The 23,092-nt window shown below is 42.8% G+C and overlaps 1 protein-coding gene across 3 annotated transcripts in view; it reads right to left on the bottom strand.

Annotated features, from left to right (window-relative positions):
* CHRDL1 (chordin like 1) overlaps positions 1-15,906 on the bottom strand; it is a 45,652-nt gene extending 29,746 nt beyond the window's left edge. For 2 of the 3 annotated variants that reach the window (XM_049827828.1, XM_049827827.1), the window contains exons 1-4: positions 15,578-15,906; positions 12,423-12,569; positions 10,339-10,451; positions 6,288-6,381 (exon numbers count right to left, since the gene is read on the bottom strand). In XM_049827828.1, coding sequence (XP_049683785.1) covers positions 6,288-6,381; positions 10,339-10,451; positions 12,423-12,519 — 304 coding nt within the window. In that variant the 5' untranslated portion in view covers positions 12,520-12,569; positions 15,578-15,906. The remainder of the gene's footprint in view (positions 1-6,287; positions 6,382-10,338; positions 10,452-12,422; positions 12,570-15,577) is intronic. The other variant, XM_049827825.1, reaches the window with a different exon arrangement.
* Between the last annotated feature and the right edge of the window lie 7,186 nt (positions 15,907-23,092).

The raw sequence follows: 23,092 nt of genomic DNA, 5'->3' as shown, positions 1-23,092 counted from the left end.
GAAGTAGAGAATAACATCATTTGTTTTTTTCTTTGCTTTCGCGCGCGACCTTTGCTATCACTTTATTAAACTGTCCTTATCTTGACCCACGAGCCTTTTGTTATATTTTCTCTCCCCCGTCCAGCTGAGGAGGGGGAGTGATGGGGCAGCTTTGGTGGGCACCTGGCATCCAAGCAGGGTCAACCCACCACAACATTATTCCTGAAGTTTCCTCACTCTTTATTCCAAAAGTAATTGTACAGAAATCTCTTTCTGCATACTGAGTTTGCTTTTTCCTCACGTCTTTTAGCACTGTGTTTGTACAGAGACGCTTCCAGGGACTTTCAGTTGTATATGCAGTACACTATGCTGTCACTGATAGATTAGACTTTGTAGGTGACATGTAGGTCAGATGTTTGAACTCCTTCAATGCTAATTGTTGATGGCTACAAAAGAGGTGTGTGAAGGGAAACCCAGTTATTATAATGTTATACTTTCAATACCTAACTTTACTGATGCTTGTGCTGCCCTAGATTTTTTTTCATCTGAACATTTCTGCCAAGATTTAACCATTCTCAATTAGTGAATTACAGAGATTGTCCTCTACTGTTCCTTAATCCCTGCTAGTTGGAGTGCCCTTCATGTGTCAAGCACAGTGCTGCCATCAGCTGTGTGTAGGGGACTAAGAATTCACTATCAAAATCACTTACAGGGTAGTGTTGTTTTCCACAGGTGATGGATTTGATAAGATTTCTTCATAGTTCATCAAGTCTTTCATAAAATCACAGCTGTTACTGCTCTGTTGTTTTCATCTCAGACTACATCTAGGCCTTTAGGAGGCACCTTTGTAAGAAGCCTTTTTTTTTAATTACTATCTCAAAATAACACTATGTATCAACGCTCACTAGCTATAATATTTGCTGCTATCAAATTCAAATTTCAGAAGAAGAATCATGAAAGAAAGAAGTGCTATCTGCATATCATTCTTCTCGTGAGAATCTCCCTGTGGCCTTCTTCCTTAATCCTTTCACCATTACATGAGACCTCAGAGATTGTTTATACTGCTGCATGATCAATGGTCTCAAATATTTTTATGAGGTAAGATGGAAAGTGGGTGTTTTGGCAGCACAGTTCATGAAGAAATTCTGCTGCCTGGGGACTTAGGCAATAGAGGGACAGATTAACATACAGCAGGGAAAAGGTTTTCTGTGTTGACAACTTGTCAGGGTTGAGAACCTTGAAGATCCTTCATGGTAGGGCAAAGAGCTGATCTTTTGGACAGTGGAGAGTTCTAAAGTTTCACAAGTCATATGTGAAGTCTGGATCCATCTCCAAATTCTCATTAAATACTTAGGTGTTTGAACCATGCATATTGGTTCAGGCACAACTTTTAGAAGGATGATATGCCCTTTGCCAGGTTACTCATAAAAATTCTTGATCTTGAGTATTGCTATAATAGTCTGTTTTCAGTCTGGAATTCAGGATATGAAGTGTTTCCGACTTTAATTTCAGAAGTGTAGCATCAGTCAACAGAGGTACATTTTATATGGGAGGTAACAACTGTTCTTTTACTAACAGCATAGAAAACAGTATCTGCTCAGTAAGAGACCATGTGAACATGTCTTAGAATTACCATATTCATATGGGTTTTTTCTCTTTCCTATTCAAGCCTCACACCCATCTATTTAAGGTAATTAAAACTCCTTGTAACTTCAGTGAGATCTGGGCCATGAGTTTCTCACTTAGTGGTATGAGAAGCGTAGGTGGTAGCAACAAGAATTGTGCAGAGAATGGAACAGTTGGGCACAATATGCCTTCCTCCATCCCACAAATATTTGCGAAATAGATTGGGTTCTTCTGAATTGAGGGGTAAGAAGACTAGAACTGAGAGCCTGGCAGCTCTGGTGTCTGAGCTGGGTAGAACACAACACCTCTTCACCAAATAGTTTACTATATGTGCATTCTGCAGTGGGAAATCATTCCACCAGAGCATTCCAACTGCCCAGGTTGAAGATTTTGGTAGTAATTCAGTGCAAGATGCATTGTATTATACACATGCTTCTGTGTTTATATATACGATGTGTATCAGGTCAACAGGTGGTGTACATAGTCAGCACCTTGCAAGGCTGAGTCTTTAAGAATATCTACACTACAGAGTGCGGTGTGTTACCTGGACTAGCTCAGTTACTGGAAGAAATTGAGAAAAGGTAGCACTGAGCTCATTGCAGGTGCATTTTTCCTGCTTCTTAAGCAAGATTTGCAGTGCAGTGAGTTCTGCACTGTCCTAACTAGGCTGCTTCCAGGATCCAAAATAGCTAGTTCAAATACACAGGTATTACTAAGCCATGCTGCAGTCTATTGTGCAGACACAGCCTCATTTATTTTTAGGTGATATTCTCAGACCACTATTGTGAGATACCTAATCTGGTTCACCTTTGTATTTAGTCCACCTATGTATATAGGTACCACTTGGCATTTTGTTGTTATTTCAATATCTAAAGAACAATGAAAAGTACATCAGAAAAGTGGTTTGAATTTGATACAGAAGAATCATAGTACCAAAGGAGCTTAAACTTAAATGTGTTACTAATCATGAACGTTCTTGGAAGCCAGTGTGTTTAGTCAGGGCTGCAAGCTTAAAAATACTAGAGCCAGATGGGCTGATTCATACATCAGTGTGCAGCCTTATCTGCTGAGAAATCAAACCAGCAAGTGGAATATGGAAACCCCTTTTAAATCCTGCAATTGTGCATTTTTGCTTCTGATGTAAGCTTCCCCCATCTTAGATTTACATATTCCAGAGTGTACTCAAAAATTTGGATCTTTAACTAGACTCTAAATGCTTTGATTTGCAATCATTCCATGTAGAAATGATACTATCTACAATAAATGTTCCATTTATAAAGGCACTGTCCATAGTAGTGCCATAAAAGACAGCTGCAGCTAAATGCTTGAAGAACTTGTACATTAAGTTTATTTTTATGACAGGAGGCAGGAGGTCTGAAGTCCACTCGAGCTCAAGAACTGCTCCAGCTCTGAGAATCATGGTGAATTCTCTCCCTGACTCTATCAGTCACCTCCCCTCTGACAGTGCCTGGAGCATCCTAAGGTGGAGGGACGGAATTCAAGCTTGGAAGCACGTGATGTCGTTTTGGGTCTCACTAATGTGTAAAAAGAGTCCCAATGAATGTGAACCTACTATTTTGGATCACATATGTGTAATGACAAGAATCTAATTCAGATAGTAAAATACTTTTCAGAGCTGCAAAAGGGAGGAATATCTAGTTCTGTGTAAGACACAAGGTCTGGATTTTGCCAATGCTAGAAAGAATGGGTTTCAAAAAAAAAAAAAAGCAGTGAATCTATGATAGAAGCTGGTAGGATTGAACCACTGGTGAAAAGTAGAAGATGCTTCATAACATATGTCTGACAACTACTTAAGATTCATGGTGGCTGGTGCCAGGGAGACAGGATACAAACACTGCATCTCTTTGTGTCAGCAAGTCCAGTGTCACTATGGATGCAGGAGACATTAATTCCAAGGGGAGAGCAGTGCCAACTTTTCTCAAAGGAATCCCTTCAACAGCTCCTCCACTTAGGTAGTTATGAAGTTCAGTTTCCAATGAAAGTTGCTGCCTCCTGGCATTACCTCTGCTTCATTAAATAAGGAGGCAGTTATTTGGGCAGTTACACTCTGCAAGGCCTGCAGAAAGGCAGGAGGAAGAGCCCAAAGTCACTGTGACTAGCACTACTCATTTCTGAAATGCAGCTTGAGAAACTGAGGGGAAACATACGTGACAGAATATAATGAGCATTTATGAGAGTAATTCGAATGGATGGCTGATGGCCAGAGCTCTGGCACGTTCCATTAAAAAATAACCAGGGAAACCAGAGAAGTGAATTTCCTGCATATCATGGGATGCTGCACAAAAGACATTGTATGCCATACACATAGGAATGGAAAGCTGGCATAAAATGTGCGAGAATGCTTGAGATTCCTATTCAGATCATAAACATTACCACTGAAGATAGAGCACCAAATACAATGTGCATAATCACTGCAGAAAGCAGAATGCAAATAACCCCTGAAATCACAGTAGATTCCTGGTCCTCTTTTGCCTAACTTTGGTGCAGATCTATCTGAATTACAGATTCAATTAGGGAAAAAAATAAACCTTTGTGGGACTCTCATTTTTAATGAGATGCTGCCCAGCTAGCAATTTAATGGCCCACCATATGTAGAATATAGACTATAGATAGACTGTAGGAGCAGTTAAGAGAAGATAATGGATCACAATTCAGGAAAGACTCATTCTGATAATTTTCTGGATTTATCAGTTTAAACACACAGTACAAAATTCTAGCTGAAGGCTGTGAATAGCAAGAACTTAATTTGGTAATAAGGACTTGAGAGTTTACAGGGGCCCTTCATCTTCCTTACTAGGTCACTGTAGAATGTTTTAAAATCTTGATAGGTGTCACAACATTTACAGCCTCATGAACAGAAAAAAGCCAAACAGTTCACTGCCAAAGAGCACTTGAAGCAAAACCAGTCAATCTAGAAGCATTTTTATGTTTCTGTACTAAATACTGTACAGAGATATTAAAAAAAAAAAAAAAAAAAGAAAAAGTTCCGTACCCCAAATGCCAATTACATACTGAGAGTGGGATTTTTGTGATTTAACTTAAGCTGTCAAAAAAGTAAGCATCTAATGTGAGCTATTTGCCTGTGCTCCCTCAATAATCAGTGGAGAGAGGCAGGCATCCCCAGGGAAAAATTCTTCTCATTCTGGCTAACAGGATGAATCACCCTCTGGGGACAGCATGTTTCCAACAGCTATAAAGGGTATCTAGATGATTCCCTTGCCAACTGAAGTTTAGATTAGCTGGAAAAATAGACCAGGTTTTGGGCACACCGGCACACCAGTCCTCCTTTTGATCTGAAAACAGAAAAGGGGTTCACGTTCCCAGCGTCTTGCCACTTAATCTAACAGTACTAGTTGGTCAAATAAAGCATACTGCCTTACAAACTTCCTTTCCTATGTATTAGACCATCCTAGATAAAACTCTACCATCAACTAGATGCCAAAGTGTTGGATCTAAAGTTGAATGGGATGAATCTCATCCTGGGACACAAGAAGAGTGGCATCATGGCATCAGATGAGTTACGCACCTGAAATGCTTCTTCATCACTCCAAAAAAGGATTCTAGATACCTGGATCACATATTGATATACATATCTGATAGACAGATGTATATGATTGTCAGGACAGATGAATCCTACCAAAAATTGACATGTGGGTGCCATTTATTCTCCAGTAAGTGCAATGAACACACTCCAATGCCAGCTGAACAGCAAACTGCTTGTGCACTCATGTCCCTCCACCATTGCATATTGCCTCCTGCTCACAGGTTTTGATCAGGGAACAGCTGTTTCCTTCAGACAATGAAACTCTCCAGAGAAAGTAAAATAAAAACCCTTTCTATGATGCTGCATGAATACTCTTTTATAAGTGGAAATGAGGGGTGCCACTAAGACAGACATTTAGGGAAAAGCTCCAGTCAAATCTACCAGCCATTAGGCCATGTCGGGAATGTTGTAACAGCCTCGTGAAAGATCCTGCTTAGTCTCTTTCATACAGTGGCTCTTAATAATGAGCATATAATAAATGTACAGTCTGGAGGAATTTACTATACAGTATCCAATTGGATTTATATAGTCATAAACTTCTACAGCACTGCTTCTATGATTTACAACAGTCTCTACTAATTATGAAGCTATGCCTGGATTTGAGATATAAAAGGCAAATGTTACCAGACTGGTTGTGCAGTGATACTATACAAATGCACATTTGCCACAGCAATTTTGAATTGCTTGTTAATAGAGAACCATTGCAAATAACAATGTATTTTAGCCTGCTCTTATGAAAAGCACCAAAAGCAGAAACCTAGGAAGTTTGTGGGATGGGGTTTTATTGCGATGGAGTTTACAGATAAGGGAAGAATTGGGGAGCAGATGGTCCACGGACCCAAGCAGTGAAACTTCTGCTACCTTCTGCCTGGATTGTAGGGGACTGGACTTGGTAGCTTACCTGATCCCTTCCCAAATTTATACTTCTGATTTCCTAAAAAGAAACCAGTATAGGAAATACTGTAACTTACTGTAGGACAAGTGTCTCATGACCTATATGGATATAGAAGGATGTTTACTTCACAGAAGTTTCCCAGCACAGACATTTAATTTTGCTGTTACTCAGTGTATTAAATAACTATTTCAGAAAGGACTGTATGTCATTAGTAGGAATTACCTGGGCATCGTGGGCAGCACAGCTGTGGTACATGCACAGGGGAAGGACAGTGTAGACTTGGGCATCTTATTCTGCTGCACAGTACATTTCCATTCTGCAGGTGGAACATAATACAATACTTTAATGAAATCGGCTGTCTTACAAATTTCTGTGTTCTTATTTAAAAAAAAAAAAAAAGCCTTTTTACAACATTCTGATTTCACTCACACGAGGGTAAGCCCAGACTACTTTCACTGCCTCTGAATTTATGCTGGAGGTCAGAATGCAGCAGAAATCCAAACAAACCTTAAAATCAGAAGAAATGCCTAAAAATGGATTGCAACAATCTTCATTTGTGTTTTTCTTTTGAGCAGATTATGCTTAGGAATTGCATTTCCAAAACTAAGACACAGATAATGAATGGTAGGTCTCTGAGATATCCCCTACTGAGGGTTAGTTCAAGACCGCAAGAGACAATAGCGTCTGCAATTGTTCCTGAAAACTGTGGAGAATCTTTTGTTTTCATTTAATGGGTTCCCCAGTAGACAAAAAACACTAGTTGGTAAGTAGCCATTTTTCTAAGGAATATGAGCAAGTCTTGGGAATAGTGTTCATTATTCATGTTGTTAACATAATATTCTATTTGACCACATCTAAGTTTGATTTATAATTAAAACAGGGAATTTTCATTCTCCAGTGTCTGTAACCAGAAAAGACCATCCATTTCAAATTCCCATTTCCCATCTATAATTCATCCTCCTAATTTAGCTCTGAGTTGCTCGTGTTTATAGCAAGAACAATCTTTTAGCATGAACACTGATACTATGCCATGACTGTAGTTTTAGGTGGTGTCAGGAATAAAACCACATCACTTTCATATGCCTTCTGGAGGACTGCAGTGTTTCCAGTGGAGGCGCAGACTCCCTTAGATAGCATATGTATAGGCTTTTCTAGCCATCTCTTTCAAAATAATCCATTGACTCCTAAATATCTGCAGACCACAGGCTGGAATCGTACTGTTAGATCACTACTACCCACAAACTACATTTGTGCATCTGCTTTAGAAAAAGACACTAAAAATGGTATCATCATCTGGTTCCAATTATGATTGAAATTAAATATACTGATTTTATAGAGGAGGAGCAAATTTTAGGCTGTAGACTCTTTGTGGGGTGGGGACTATCACTGGTCTGCACAGCTCCTTGCCCAGTAGACCATCAGCTGAGAGCCTATAAAGCACTGCTGTAGAAGAAAGGCTGCCACTGTCTGCTGGCCTGGCTCCACCCATGTTGCTTACTTGTCCTGTTCCATGGCCTCACTCCCTTTTTAATTATCAGTCCTGTGAAATCTCCCGAGGTGAATGTTTACTTTCTGTGCATGATCAGCTGTGATAAAAATTCTGCAGGCCTGCTTCGCTCCTCTGTCCTGCCTGCCGTAGTCCACTATTTGCAGCAGGACAGAACTATTCTAACTGATCTTGTGATTGCTAAGACTGATCTTACACTTAGATTCACAGTGACATTTGGGAGACCAAGCCCTACTGACTAGAATAGGACTTAAGCTCCTGTAGGCATCTGTGAGCCAGGGCCACAGTTAGCATTTCTGCATCAGATACCCAAAGAGTAACAATGCATCCCTCTTCCCAAGCTGTGTTATCAGTACTAAGGGTGGAGAGGATTCACTTTAGCCCCTGACTATGAACACAAGCAAAAAGCTGCTGTATTTTAGAGAGTAAAATAATGATCTGACAAATTGTGAGTGGTCCAATTTACCTGACAGTAGCAGTCAACAGTCTCCACTGTGTACTGGGTGGGGGGAGGAAGGGTTGTAAATGAAAGGGGGAACAGGGTGAGAACACTGAATTATGTTTAGTTTTATTCTGGTTTAAGTATGTAATTATAACTTGTAAAAATACAATACTACATACACACAAAAACAGGAAGGCTATTTTTTTTTTTTTTTTAACCCAGGCTGAATAATTTGGCTTCTGTTTAGTTAGTTAATTTGTCTCGCCTTTTTCTTAAAGATCAGAAGCGTATGCGTTAGGGGGGATGGACAGGCAGACTGTTGTTTAGAGATGGATCAGAGATCTTGGTCTGTTGCCTGGCTGATATGACTTGTTTTGTGCAGAGATCATATGGATCATGATGTTTGAGGCCAGCAAAGAAATCTTGGCCACACTGGAGATGAAGATTCCTGGGGATTTTTTTTGCTTTTCTCTGCAGTGTGAGGGAGTAGGTTGCTGCTTCACACTCTGTACATACCCTTTGCCTAACTGATTTACTGCCAGGGAATCATGGGTGGGTTGCACTTAGGTCTCTCTTATTTGCTGTCAGTAGCACACTTTAGTTTCATTTTTTATGCTGTAATATTTGGTTTAAGGTCTGTGCTTGTGCTATGGCATGGCATGTTTTCTAATGCTTTATCTAGCCTTAATTTTGTTAAAAATTATAAATTATTGAGAGTTTCCTGATGCTCTGGAGCTTTCACTGTAGGTCAGTGTTCTGAGGACATTTCTTTTGGACAGGACAAAGCTCAACTGAATGGCTGGATGCTGCAGTTGTTATTTGGAGTCCTCCTTCCAGGCAACAAGAGTCACATCCCAGAGATCCCTCAGCATCCTCACTGCTGAAATAACCCCAAGTTACATTTTGCACCCTCAGAGTACAACAAAGGTAAAACAGAGCAAACAAGGAAGTAGAGTCCAGAACCACTTCTGAGTTGCATGTACTGATAATTAGCACAGTTTCCTTCTTTACCAACCTTGTTGCCCTAAACTGTCACTCTGTTCTTCCGTGCCCATGTGCGAGAGAAAGAAATAAAATGTACTCATTTGTTGGAGCCTCACAGTGCGTGGGTATGCCTGGATCACAGCAGTGCTGTTCTCTAGGGGAGCATTCCATGCACTTTCCCATCCCCCCAGACCGTCTAACATCTTCCTAAAAATCATTGAGCCATGATTTGTATCCAGATCTCTAGGGTTTCCAGTGAATTTCATCCCCACCCAAGACAGCCTTCCAGCAATTTAGAGTGTTTTACCACACATGGACTCTGAGGGCGTTTTCAACTTTGCATATAGATCAGCAAAAGTGAGTGGAAACTCCTTTTTGCTATAATCAGGGACTTTTCCTTTTCTTCCTGCTACATTGCTTTTTCCTCTTACAGATGCATTCTGCTGCACACATCTGAGGTAAAGCCAAGCTTGTGGGACTACTGTTTGTGCATCTCTGCACTGAATTGTAGTAGCAGATCCCCCAGAACAAATGCTGCATGGGGGCCCAATATTTTACACTTGCAGGGGGGGAAATAGCCAAGAAAACTTTATTCTGCATTAAATACAGCAGACAAAACTCAGCATCTGGAGTGCCTCATGTGTTAGTGATCAAATCCCTTATTCTTTAGTCATTTTGAAATACTCCAAGGGACATATTCTGCCCTCATTTTCCTGACCCCCCCAGCTGCATTTGACATACTTAGGGGATCTATGACTGCTGTATCTTCCTACCAGGCATTAACTGATGGTAGCCAAGGACATCTCCTTTCACATCCTACCCAATTCTCTCTGTTCTCCATACACTTTTCTCATTTTTCATCATCTCATTCTTCTTTCATACATTTTTACAAACAGTGATATCCAAGCCTGTTCCTTCAGCGCTTTAGGGCAGCAGATGCTTTGACTGTGGAAATTCCTCTGAAGATGCGGACATTGTACATTGATCAAAACACTACCAAATTCAGGTTTAGCATAATCCTCCATATTGATGGAACTGCAAGGATTATATTTAGGTAGTGGGGTCCAATTATTCAAGATGTAATGCTCAGCATTGACAAAGCTTCTGGCTAGTTAAGGACCTGTTTTGTCTACACCATGCAAGCATTTTTTGCTAGTATTGGCTTTCTCTGTTAATGTTTTCCCTTCACTAGGATCACCTGCCTCCATTTCCTGCAGCATGATCAGGACCCACTAGTGAAAACAGGTCTGGGCTTTGTCAAATTGTAGATACAACATAAAGGATTCTAGTCAATTAAGCATGTAGAAGAAGTTGTAGGATCAATAACTCAGCAGTCCTACCTCTGAGCAAAGACAATTAACGCAGTAAACAAGGCCATAGGGTTCTAGGTAAGGATGCCATCTTTCTCCTACACGATACTTCTTATCTTGAAACACACAGTATGTATCTGAATCTGTAAAACAGTAAAGAATTGAAAAAGGTATGAATGAATGTTCCCATTCCGTACTTACAAAGTGGTTTTAGGTGTGCAGTGTTCTCTGTAAACTATGTTTGTGGATAGTAGATAAAATTTTGTAAAGAATTACAATTTTTCTTTCACTGGAAAATCACACAATGGAAATACCCTTAATTTCATGTGCTATTGTTTCTAACCTCCCAAACCAAAATAAATGACATGGCTTCCCATCTTTCCAAAATTGCAGCTCCTGAAATAGCTGACAAAAAGGCTTTCATACAGGGTGAGTTTATCCTTTCACCTGCAAAAACACAGGCTAAGATCCTGTTTAGGTAACAAAATTAAAGTGCTTGATTGCTCAGACAAGTTTACAAAACCTTTTCACTGCAAAACCAAAGCAATTGGCTCGACTCAGGAAAATCCCAGGTTGTACAGCAGAGAGATTTTGAACAAGGGGTCTGCAAAAGGAAGATAAATGCACTGTATTTACACTGCGTGTTCAGTATCTCCATATTTTAACAACATAATAAAAGTTTGTCCTAGTATTTCAGAACAACTTGTGCTGACTTACATATGCATCAGCATTCAAAATATTTTAAGATCTTTCTGTTCATTAAGCACTGCTCATCTTGCAAGTGCAGTTTTGCATATATCCATCTACCTCTCAGACATTACTGCCCTGTCTCTCCCTGTCACATTATGGTTTCACACTGAAAATTCAAATTTCTTCAATAAAAGGGTGTTTCTCATGTGTTTCCATGAGAGAATTCCTTCCTGTAATCTTAATGATGTTCAAATTCCGCTTAATTCATTACCCTCAGTATAGATGATACTTCAGGGTATAAAACAAAATACCTGTCTTCCAAGTGATAATCCAAGCAAGGGACATTCTTCACACTTACTGGGCTAAAAGAAGGTAGCAAGAGGTAGGGATTATTAGTAGCAACTGTGAAGTGATCCGCTTTCACTTTACACTTCACAAAAGCATGACAAATGAAATGCAGGATCAGAAAAAGTAGACAGCTGAACTGCAGTTAGGTAATTTCTCACACTGTGCTTTCTTTGAACAGGAATACCTGCACATTGTTTTCTTGTAAGTTCAGCGGAGAAGGTAGCCTTTTTGGAACTCACTCTCTCTTTTTTTTTTTTTTTTCTCCTTTTCTTCTCTTTTTTTTCTTTTTTTTTTTAAATCTACTTCCATAGAAGCAGAAGCTGTTGATACTGAGGCTGAAAATTTTAACTACTTCTCAAGGGCAAACAATGTATTTTGTGAGAAAGTGGCCAAAACCCAGCATATGCAGGTGGGGAGAGCATTCCAGAGAGCTAGTAACGAGGCTGTAGCAGTCAATAACTCCTAGATTTATTTGGGTAATTATTCCTCCTTGCCATGCTTTCTGAAATGTGTTAACATCTCCCACGGATGACAGGCTTTGTAGAAATACTCCCTTTATTTTGTTTGTGTTCTTTTCAGTTCTTCTCATCAAGTTTTTTGACAGTGCTTAGACTCTTAATTTTCTCAAAGGATGTATCTAATCCAGTTCATATGGGGTTGTTTTTGGAACACAACAGGACAGTCTTGGACGAGCTTTACACTAGCTGAAAACTTCAGTACAATAGTATTACACATGGGACAAAATCCAGATAATCCGTCAGATGTTTACAGAAGTCACTAAAATGGAATTAAGCACTCTCTTGATTCAGGATATTTGAAACAAAACAGATTCTCCAATTGATGTGTTATGTTCTTTATGATGCAATGAAACCTGTACAGCTTTAGGAAAATGTGCCCCGAACGTGGCTGTGACCTGACTCTACTAAATGTGGGATTAGAAGGAGGAAGAACATTAGAAGGTTTTAAACGCAGTTCCACAGTTTAGGATTGAAGATCTTTCCTGAACCACATCTGTCAAATAGAAGGAAAATACCAAATTTGGATGAATGTGACAGCTTTGTTTGAAGTCTACTTACGTTTTACTTGTTCTAGTTTACCTCCATCTATGAAAAGGAGACAGAGCACACCAAAAAAGATAAAATTAAGATCTTCCAATATCCACTTTTTTCTCATCTTTATCGACAAAAGGAAAAGAAAGAGCCTCCAAAGTAGAGAATGTCGAGCTGTTGGGAAGAAAAGATTAAATGAATTAAACTAAAATTCCTGTAAGATACTTAAGTTCTCTGACATGATTTCATCCAGCACACAGAAATCCTAAATTGCCAGAACCAAAAAATCTGTCTATATCATGGATCTTCATTTCATGGAAACAGCTTTGGCTTGAGGTCATTTCATTTTTTGGAAAAGGGGCCACATTCCCATTCATGAAAGCTGAAAACTTTATTACTTCTACTAAAGTCCTTATTTTATTCCAAAGCAGAGAAATCTGGCAAGTAAGCAATCTAAATTCTTAAAGTTCTCTTTCACAAGAACCTAGTTTGGGAGATTTTCTTGTAGAGCAGCTCTTTAGGATGTAACTTAGGAAATACAGGTGTCAGTTGTAACATGTTTGCTTCATCGTAAAATTAACCTCGGGTATACCCAGTGGAAAACCACGCTTTGGGTGAAATGCTGGCCATGCTGTACTCAACGGGAGTTTTCCTCACTGCATCTAATAGGCTTCCAGCACTATTCAATTCACCCCTCCTCCCCTCTCCCAACTACTATTGTTCTGGGATTGTGTATAATTAATTTTTCTAAAGTTAACCCTTCCGTTGCCTCGATATCTGAAAGTAGAATGGGGGAATGACATGTCATCTTCATTCTTGTAGACCTTTGATGTCAAAACCTTGCCTATGGAGCAAAGCTTAATGTATTCTTCCCTGCGTGGTGCAGAGATGGTATCATGCTTGCTGCGTGTGCCATTCTGTTCATCTTTTTCTGGCTTTTAAAAGGTGAATTATTTTATAATGAAAACCCAAGGGAGAAAATAATTAACTCAAGTAGAATTTATTTACTTCTGATAGCCAACCTAAGATTCTAAATTGAGCAATATGTTGATGCTTTACTGTTTATCAGAATTCATTGCAAGAGTATTATCTTCCCAGAGTACACTTGTCCGTAATTTACAATGTTGGAAAGATTTGGGTTTGATTTTAAGAGCCTTGATGCGGATTCACAATTAGTTTTACGAAAGTTAAAAAACAAAGGAAGATTTACTGTTGGAAAAATAAACAATCTGCTTTGTAAACTAATTTAACCTCTTCAGATTTCATGTAAAACATAGAACTATACATGAATATGTTTCAGCTCACAGATAACCAAAGCAGAAATAGTAATTTATATACGTGTATTTAAAATTAAGTGGTGGATAACTTAGAGATATTAACTGAACAGTAAGTTAACAAGCACTTAAAAAGAAAATCTTCCTATTAAGACTGTTGAGATCTAGGATACTGTAACAAAGGGTGGGTGATCTGATTTTATCAGAGTGTTTTTATTGCCCTTCCTGTTGGAAGGGTTCTCTACATTCCCAAACCACAACCAAAATGGACATCTTCCTTAACTAATCAAATCTCTGCAACTACTCGGTCTATACTCAGTAAGCGCATTCAAAATAATGCAAATTGCATCTGAAAACATTCAAAAAAATAACGCTATTTTAAAAGCACACTCCCTATGCAGTAACAAAATATAACTTTCCATTTATTTTGGAAGCTGGGAATAATATTCCAATTTCAGAAGAAAAGTTTTAAGTCATTTTTTCCTTTCAGCGTGTTCAAATCACACAGGACATTTTTAAGCCAAACAACCTTTTAAAAACTTGTTTAAAATTAAAACCTCATCCTTTAGTCCCAGGACACCATGCATGCATTGAGAACAACAGTAGCACATCACCGGGACCGAATGTTTAAATATTCTGGCCTTCTTGGGGGTTGCTTAAGCAAGCGATATTTATAAATGGAGCACAATTATCCTTTGTGCAGCACTTTACCTGTTAGCTAGATTGGTTAGTTTGAATAGAAGGGCTCAGAATTCCATCCATTTTAAAAGTCAGGTCTTCAAAAGGAAGAACATTTTAAAACTTGGACTGCTTACGCTCAGAAATGCTGCGCAGTGATGTGAAATGGAGGAGTTAATAACAGAAATGGGATGGAGACTTTTGATGTCTTTCTTAATTCTCTTTAATTTCTGTATTGTTGTTACTCCAAATATAAACACATACTTTTCACTGTTAGCACACTCCCTTTATTTCCCCAAAGGGCAATGTCCTAAAAATATTCCTGGATTTAAATAATCTCAGTTAGGATTAACCTGTTAATTATTGGTGTGTTTTCTGCTCAGCAGGAACAATGAAAGCGATGCACTTCTTGCAGGAATTACTCGCTGAAGTAAGGCATATGGGTCCATTTTTAACGCCTCGCCCCCCGTTCAGTAACTACAAGTGGCAGTGTCCGGCCTCGCCACGTTTTACGATGAATGCGAAGGAAAAAAAAAAAAAAAAAGAGGCAAGCAGGACGGAGACTAGCTGGAAGATGCCGGGAAACGCGCGGTGCCTACGGAGCGGCGGAGGCCGGGGCGGCTCAGCCCGGACGGGCGGGCTTTCTCCTGCCTCCCAGGGAGCGGGGGGGACCGCATCTCCCTCCGCTCGCCCCAAAGGCTTTTTTATTCCTGCCGGCCTCGCTGCAAGCCTGCGGTTTGACCGTCGGGGGGTTGGTTTAAGGAGGCGAGTCTCCTGGCTCTCGGGGCTTTCACGCAACACTCGTCCCTCGGGCGCCGAGCCCGGGGAGCGCCCCGCAGCCCCGCGGGGCCGGGGCCGGGGCCGGGGCCGGGGCCGGGGCCGGGGCCGGGAGGGAAGCCGAGGGCGAGGGAAGCCGAGGGCGAGGGCTGCCGTCGGCGGAGCGCCGGTCCGAGCCGCGGCGCTCGCCCGGGGCCCCGGCAGCGCGGACGCCGGGGCCCGGCCAGGTGCCGGCGGTGCCACCGAGGGGGACGGCGGGACCTCGGCCGGCCCCTACCGTCGGCGGGGCGAAATAAGCCGGACCGAAAGCCCGGGAGGCGGCGGGAACCCCCGCGGGGCTGCCCGTGCCGCGACCCCAGCCCCCGGGGCAGCCCCCGCGCCCCCCGGGCGCAGCCCCGACAGCGGGACCGCGCCTTCCCCGGGGTCTCGCCTGGGAAAGAAAAGCTCACAAACCTGGGGCAGGGCTGGAGGCCGCTCCGCTCCGCTCCGCTCCGCCGCGGGCCCTGCAGACCCGCCGCCAACAGCGGCTTCGGCCGGGGGAGCCGCGCGGCTCCGCTCTCTCCGCTCCGCCGGGGTACGGGCTGGGGGGCTCCGGCCGGGCGGCTCCGCGTCCCGGTTCACGTCGCCATAATCTTCTCCCGCGGCTCGCCCGGGCTTTCGGGTCTCCCCTTCGCTCCCGCAGCGGCGGCGGTGCGGGGGCAAGCAGGGGAACGACGGGTCCCGCGGCCGCCGCCACCGACAGCCGCCGACCGACGGACGGGAGCGGGAGCGGGAGCGGGGAGGCAGGGATCCGCTAAACCCGAGCTCCGCGGACGCCGCGGCTGAGGGGGGGCGCTCCGAAAGGTCCCGGGCTGCCCGGCCGGGGACACCTGCCACCGCCTCCTGCCCCAGCGGGGAGCGCAGCGAAGCCCCGCGGGCCGGAGGATGCTCGGCGGCGGGTCCTGCCCCGCAGCCCCGCCGGCACTGGAGCGGCGGCGGGAGGAGGAGGAGGAGGAGGAGGAGGAGGAGGAGGAGGAGGAGAAGGAGGAGGAGGAGGAGTGGAGGAGCCCGCGCCCCGGCGGTCCGCCTCCCGCCCCGGCCCCCTCCTCTCCCGCGCCCCGCTCCCGCCGCCCGGCACACCAGCGTGACTGACACGGCCCGGGGTGGAGTTTGCTCCGCTATGGGGGGCCGGGGGCAGAGAGGCTCTCTCCAGGGCAGGGGGCTCGGCGACCGCCCTCCTGTCTCCCCGTCCTTCCCCCCCCCCCCCCCCCCCGCCTGCGGGAACCACCTGCGGGCCGGCTGGACCCGCTGCCCGGCGGGCGGGGTCTTGCTCCGGTGCCTTCGAACAGAGCTGCGGGCTGGGGAAGCGCAAGGCGCTCCGGGCACGGCTGCCTCCTCGGTAAGCGGTGTTCTTAGAGAGAGGACGCTAGCCCGAGATGGCTCTTTAATGGGCTTTTCGCAGGCGGGGTGCCCTCCGGAGCAGAGCCGGCGGAGCTAGCGTCCGCTGGGATTTGTCAGACACCCTCTGCCGATACCCTCTGGTCTGATTTATTGTGTTAGAAGGTTTCAAGGTCACATTGAGATTCTGGTGGAACTAAATTAAACCCATGACTCATGACATTATATGCTTGGTCAAACATTCTTTTTCTGTCTTGTTGTAGCCCCTGTAACTAATAAGAAGAGATCAGTGAACCCTTGACAAATGATCTGAGAAAAAGGGTGAGGTATGAAAAGACATCATGTGGAGAAACAAATTACAACCTATTTCCCCTAGGGTGGGACCAGGGTGTTTGGGGAGCACTGCTGGGAGGTCATACACCTCCCAGGCTTGGTAGATATTTTCAGAAGGCTGAAAATTGAGCAGAACTTGCATTTCTTCCGTTGTAACTCAGCTGGACGAAATATCGAAAATACGGCGTATGGTGAAACCTCATACTAGCATGAGGAAAGAGCAGTTGCCTTGCTAAGGGTTCTGTAGTGTGACTTCACAAGTAACCGGGGCTGTGCGTTAGTAAAATGGGACTTTATAACTCCCAGTATTAAAAAAAGGAATAGAGAAAGAAACTGCGTTCTGGAGCTAAGCGTTCTGAAAACACTGCTCCACGCCTACTTCTGTGTCACTCTGCCACTCTTTACCTTGCTATGCACCCGCAGTAATCCGTGTTCCTAAGCAAAAATCAGCACTTAAAGCTCTTAGTCCTGAATGTGGTGGTTACTGCTGCAGACTGATAGCTTTGGAAGAGCCAAATATGTATGAAATAGGGATGGGCAAGTGGGGAAACAAATGGTAACTCTGAATCAGAAATATGATAGTAATTTGCACTTGAAGGCGGAGAATCTGAGCTGTGCAAGCTCTGCTCCTGCAGAGGTATATCCACGCTCTCGGAGAGAAGACTTAGGCGCGTACACGCATGCTTCTAAATTGTGGGGCCATAGTAATGTTGTTCCCTTAGATATTGTGCTGGGTTAGGTTGTGCAGGCTCAGCCTGTGAGATGAATTGCATATGAACAACATATGCACTCAGATTTATGACTGAACTGACCCCGTTGCACTCTGCACAGAGCTGGACCCAAAGCCAGTTAGAGTCTTCCCACTGACACCGCCACAGGGTGGACGGACTTTCCGAGGAGCTGCCTTTGGCGATCTGGGAGCCCGCTGGGGGTGGGAGTAGTAGTAAATCTTACTCTAGTACCACTTCATCAGTGCCACTGATCCTGTCTCAGGAACTGAGTTCAGACACTACAAGGAAAAATGTAGAAGTGAAGGGTGTAGCACCGAAGGTAAATGAAGTCAAATGAAATTAAGATCATCCTGTGAAAGGAAAGGAGTTTGTTACTGGAACAGTCCAGCAAGATGTGGTAGATTGTGTACATCCCTTGATAGCTCTAAATTGAAACTAGATTGCGTCACCGAGGATGTTTTTTGGATTTAGCGCAGCAATTACAAGTGAAGCTCTGCACTTTTGTCCTGCTGTCCTTACAGGAGGCTGAAGTGCTGGTGACTCTGCATGTGGCAGTTTTTCTTCCAAATAAAAAATCAATCCACTCCCTACAGTGTTAGAGCTAAACTGATATGGCATCAGATTTCAGAGGGGTTAATGAGATAGTAAAATGCCCTTAGTAACATCATTAAAATGACATTCCTTTATAGAAAAAGGACATTGCATGGGCTGTCCAAATTCCGGTAGAATGTTTTCATTTTCTGAATTCCTGTGTTACTACAGTTGGATGAAGGCAGGGTTGTCCATGCTGGGTCTCTAATCTGCGAGGTTTTTGTTCTGTTGTTGATGTCATTGATGAGAAGCTCTATTCTTTTTATGGATAACAGTGGCCAAAGTGAACATACATATGTTGTCATGTTCAGAAGACTTTAAGCATCTTGGGGAACGTGAGTATCTGTTTCCCTCAGTGTTACTCAAAGCCAAATACACAATTTGTAATTCTGTCTAGAAGAGAAAAGGGTTTGCAAATCTTTGTGAGTAGGAATCCACAGGTCCTTGCAGGCAGGCTTGGTAGTTTAGTTTTGTAGCATCTACATGACTTTGGCAGGTGCAGCTTTGGGCTTGGGCAGAGCTCAGTTTTACTGCGTAGACATCTGTGTAGAACAACTTACCCAACACGGATACCCACCTCTGTCAGACTTCCTCTAAAGAGCCTTTGTCACACGTATTTCTTTCTCTGCGCTGATACAAAGTCCAGCGTGTGTACGTTAAGACAGCAGTAATGGTTGCAGTACTCTTTACACATCGTCTGTGTAGTAGTAATGAGAAATGAAATGTTTTCTATAGACTCTGTGACCTGAATTCTTTTGCAGAGAGATTCTTTGGAAAGAAATTCCTTATTTGGCCTGAAGATGCCTTGGGAACGTTGCTAAAGATGCCAGCACTTTCCACTGCATTCTGTAAGACCGTTTCAGGAGATGATGGTGTCTGACAGTTTCTGGAGATACTAATTCAGGTGTAAGACCTTTGCTGAACACAGAGATATACAAAATGGAGCCCTTTCCCTTCCCTTTCAGAAGATTTAGGTTGTAGAGAATTGGCTGAAAGAGCCTTTCTCTCAGGTGAGGGCTTGGGATTCACTGAATGGGCAACATGGTGGAAACCCAGACTTCCAAGGGCAGGATGCCCTAGTCTCACTCCTAGGCCTGATCCTGCTGCTGAGGCTGTGCTGTTCATCAGTTGCTGGGATGTTCTGGAGGGCTTTTGAGCCGTGACACAGTTTCAAATTGTCAGGGTCTGGTTTTTTCTTGGTCGTGTACAAAGGCTACCTCTGTTTCTTGTCATACATCTTCACATGGCATAGTGTCACAGCAAGTGTTACAGTTGTTAGGTCAAAGAATAATGTGACACATGCTGGACATTGTGCATGACTGCAATGTTCACAGGTGGCCTCTTGGTGAGCGACCCTTGCTGAGCTTGCAGGGTTTGCCAGAGCCCGTGGATCCTGGTAGTGCTGCAGCCATGCCTGAGCTGTTCCTCTTCTCCCAGCTCTGCCTAAGTATCGCTGAGGAGTAAGTACAATTAAAAGCTAGTAGTGTTTGTCTCTTGCCACAGCCCATTATGCTTTGCCTTGTCTCGCAGCTAATACAGCCCCATGTTAGGGAGTCTGTCTTATTCCCCCTTAGACCACAGCACTCATGTGACTTAGCAAACACCTTGCTCTGTGCTCTTGCTCAGCAGTGGGCTGTTACTGCAGTTTGTGAAGTTCAGGGCTGCTGCACACATGTGAAACAGAGAGCTCCAGAGAAGCATCAAATACGTAGTTGTTGCCCTTCTCCTCCTCTGCTGCCAAGCAGAACTTACTGCTTGAATATGCTCTGCATCCTGGGGTCTGGAAAGTAAAGAATTGCTCCCAACAGTGGGCATTAGAAATTCAAGGTTTTTAAGAGCACAGAGAGTTAGCCATGTAATTCTCATTAAAGATAATGGAAGTTAAGCAGCTAATAAACTGTAACACTGACAGTAGAAGTCCATCTCCTCGTGCTGTGCTTCCCAGTGACTGAGCAGTATGTAGGTATCCTGCTATTATTTCTCAGTTCTTGTGGGGGAAAAAAAGCCCAGGATAAAAGATTCGTGCCAATGCTAACATGTTTATACACCATGTGGAGTTTTCTTAATTGAAACAGACATTGAGCTCTGAGAGATGTTAGACACATGACACAACTTCCATTTACCTCCCTGTCTTTTTTTTTTCCTTTGCTTTCAAGAAAAAACTATTATCTATGGTCAAATTTTCACTTCTGAAAAAGTTTGAAAGGACGTTCTTAAACTAATGAATTCCTTTGTTTCTTGCGTTCCTATAAATTAAGTGGAGCACTTTGGAAAACATTTCTTAAGATGCTAAAAATTATTCCCAGGATTTTATAAAAATCTCTAAATTACTTTTTGTGGTTTGGATCAGCTTTCCAACTATCATACTGGGAATACAATCTGGATGTTCATCAAGCAGTCTTCACATATACTGTTAAACAAAAAGGGCTTCAGATGTGCATGATTTTGTGATTATAGCATAGGATGGTCATGAGCATTCTCCACCCTCCTGTTCATTCTGTAGCACTGACTTCATCCGTGGTGGGATTTTAGTCCTCTAGCACTAGAAATTAATTTACTTACTTAGCAGTGAGACCGATGGATGTAGTGAATCTGAGATTTCAATACAGTTTGCTAAACAACAACAACATTACATAAAACATCAAATTGCAGCCCAATTCCTCATTACCTTGATGCGGACATACTCAGCTGAGACTGAAGAGTAGCTGAAAATCTTTCATTGTTCTGTCAAAAAGTGCAAATAAAATATGCGTCTCTAAATTTCACTTCCAAATACACAGGTGAGAAGAGAGTTGCAAGAGCTGCCAGTAGCAAACATGAAAATGCAGGAGAAGGGAACCACTCGATTTTTCATTCTGTCCTAGAGAGCAGATGATGCTTTGCTAGGTGGGATGTCGAGAATACCAATGTATAGGTACAGAATAGATAGATACACAAGCACTCAGAGTTGAGGCCCTCCTGAATTTTGCGTTGATTTCAAAGTGCTCATCTGCAGCCGTTTCTAATCTAATCTAATCTAATCTAATCTAATCTAAATCCATTCCAGATCTTTATAAAATGCCTATCACCACCACAGTGTGTGTGCAGCTGTAATGGTGACCCTATAATTCTCTCTCATGCCTGTAATGTCAGAGAAAGTCTGCAAGACAGTTTGTAGGCATACAGAATTTTTTGTATATTCATGAGCTGCATGAGCTTCACCATGGTGTGTCAAAACACCAGTACTCAGTGGTTTACTGAGGGTGAAATAGTAGTGACAGGTTATCACCAAGATACGCAGAAGCAATTATTACTCAAACTTTCAAAAAAGCTCAAGGAATCCACACAAACTACAATGAAATTGTGAAAGGGCTGATCTTCGTGACATTCCCAGTAAGTTTTCCTGTCTGTCCTGTCTTTCCTTGTACCTTCTTATCCAGATAGTTGAATTTCCAATTTGGAAATTCTTGACCAGGTACATCTTATTGTCAGTGGTGCATTGTAATCTTTGACAGAAACCATTGATTTCTACTTTTTTCCCTTTGTATGTTGATCTAATTTACCTTTTTTAGAAAAAATAAAATTATTTAGCCATGCCAGATTTGGCTTTTTGTCTTTTTATAGTAATAATAGTAGTAATGAATTTCTTTTGCATTATTTAATCTTATATTGAAATGTAATGGGTGTTGGGGGCGTAACATCAATACAGTAGTTGAAAATAGAGCTCTAAATCCCTAGTTGATGCCGCATATTTGAGGAAGCTGAAAGGGGCATTTTTTTTTCTTGAGATACAAGTCCAAATCTTCAGTCCAAACTCTCATCTGTAACTCTTGTATGGACAGCGTTTTGTGGGCGGGAAGCCTGCACAACATACGATTACTGCTTCTACCGAAGTGTAATACTATATAGCATGCAGTAGCATCTCGGTGACTATTTTCAGCGAGTGAAAAGCAGCATCAGACAATCCTTACAAGTTATTATTTCAGAGTTCTAGGAGGAGCTTCACCTTCATTGTTTTTTCAGTACCACACATTCTTGAAAACAGCAGAAGGTGCTATAGTTCACATGAAAACAGCAGACCTTCTTTCCTGCCATTGGAACTGTTGACTAGAATCACACTTGGTAGAAGTTTGCAGGAGTTGAAAAGAATGACAGTGATTTGCCCTTGCTAAGGATACAGCTATGCATGGGAAAAGCAGTAACGAATCTTACAGATTGATCATACCATGATAAAGATCCACTTGCTGAGGCGTTTCTTTACAGCTGAGATCAACCAGATAAACTCAGTCAGTCCCGTCTTCCAAGGCATGACAGAAGGAGTCAAGGCAGACTGAATGAGGCTCCAATTGCAACTCAAATCTACTTTTATAAAACCATGATTAGTGCTGCTAATCTCGCCTTGGTAAGCCAAAGACAATAACAACGAGGTTACCGAACACCTCGGGTATTATGTAATTCTTTTGCTTAGAAACTTGCTGGTGTGAGAGTGCTTTTGAAACCCATTAGTAAAACTGAACTTGCCAAATGAGCCTTCTCTAGGGAGAACAAAGTCAAATGTGTGCCAGCATGGAGCCAGAGCCTGCCAGGGGCTGAGCACTCGCAAATCCCATTGCTACCAGCGAGAGCTGAGGACGCAAAGTCCCTCGGGTAACTGAGCCCAGTTGTAAAATGAACTAAAAGCTGTGGACCTGTCTTTCACATTGATCACAATATTGTGTATTTACTCATAACAGACCTTAATGCGTCGACTTGCACTAAACTGTGATGCCAGTCTGCTGGATTCTGATGGCACACTTGGGAAAAGCCATGTCGTCCTCTGTCTCGGAGCACCCGACTGACCATGAGGGGCACTCACCAGCCCTGAGTTAGGCCAGACTGTGGGACCACTTGCCTTTCTTGTCTAGTTCATAAAGCTAGTCTTGAACTTTTCTTCACCAGAAGATGGTGATCCCTTCAC

Source organism: Accipiter gentilis, chromosome 24, assembly GCF_929443795.1.
Source record: "Accipiter gentilis chromosome 24, bAccGen1.1, whole genome shotgun sequence".
NCBI lineage: Eukaryota > Metazoa > Chordata > Aves > Accipitriformes > Accipitridae > Astur > Astur gentilis.
Note: the sequence above shows the minus strand (reverse complement) of the source record. Positions and strands in the feature narration are given on the sequence as shown.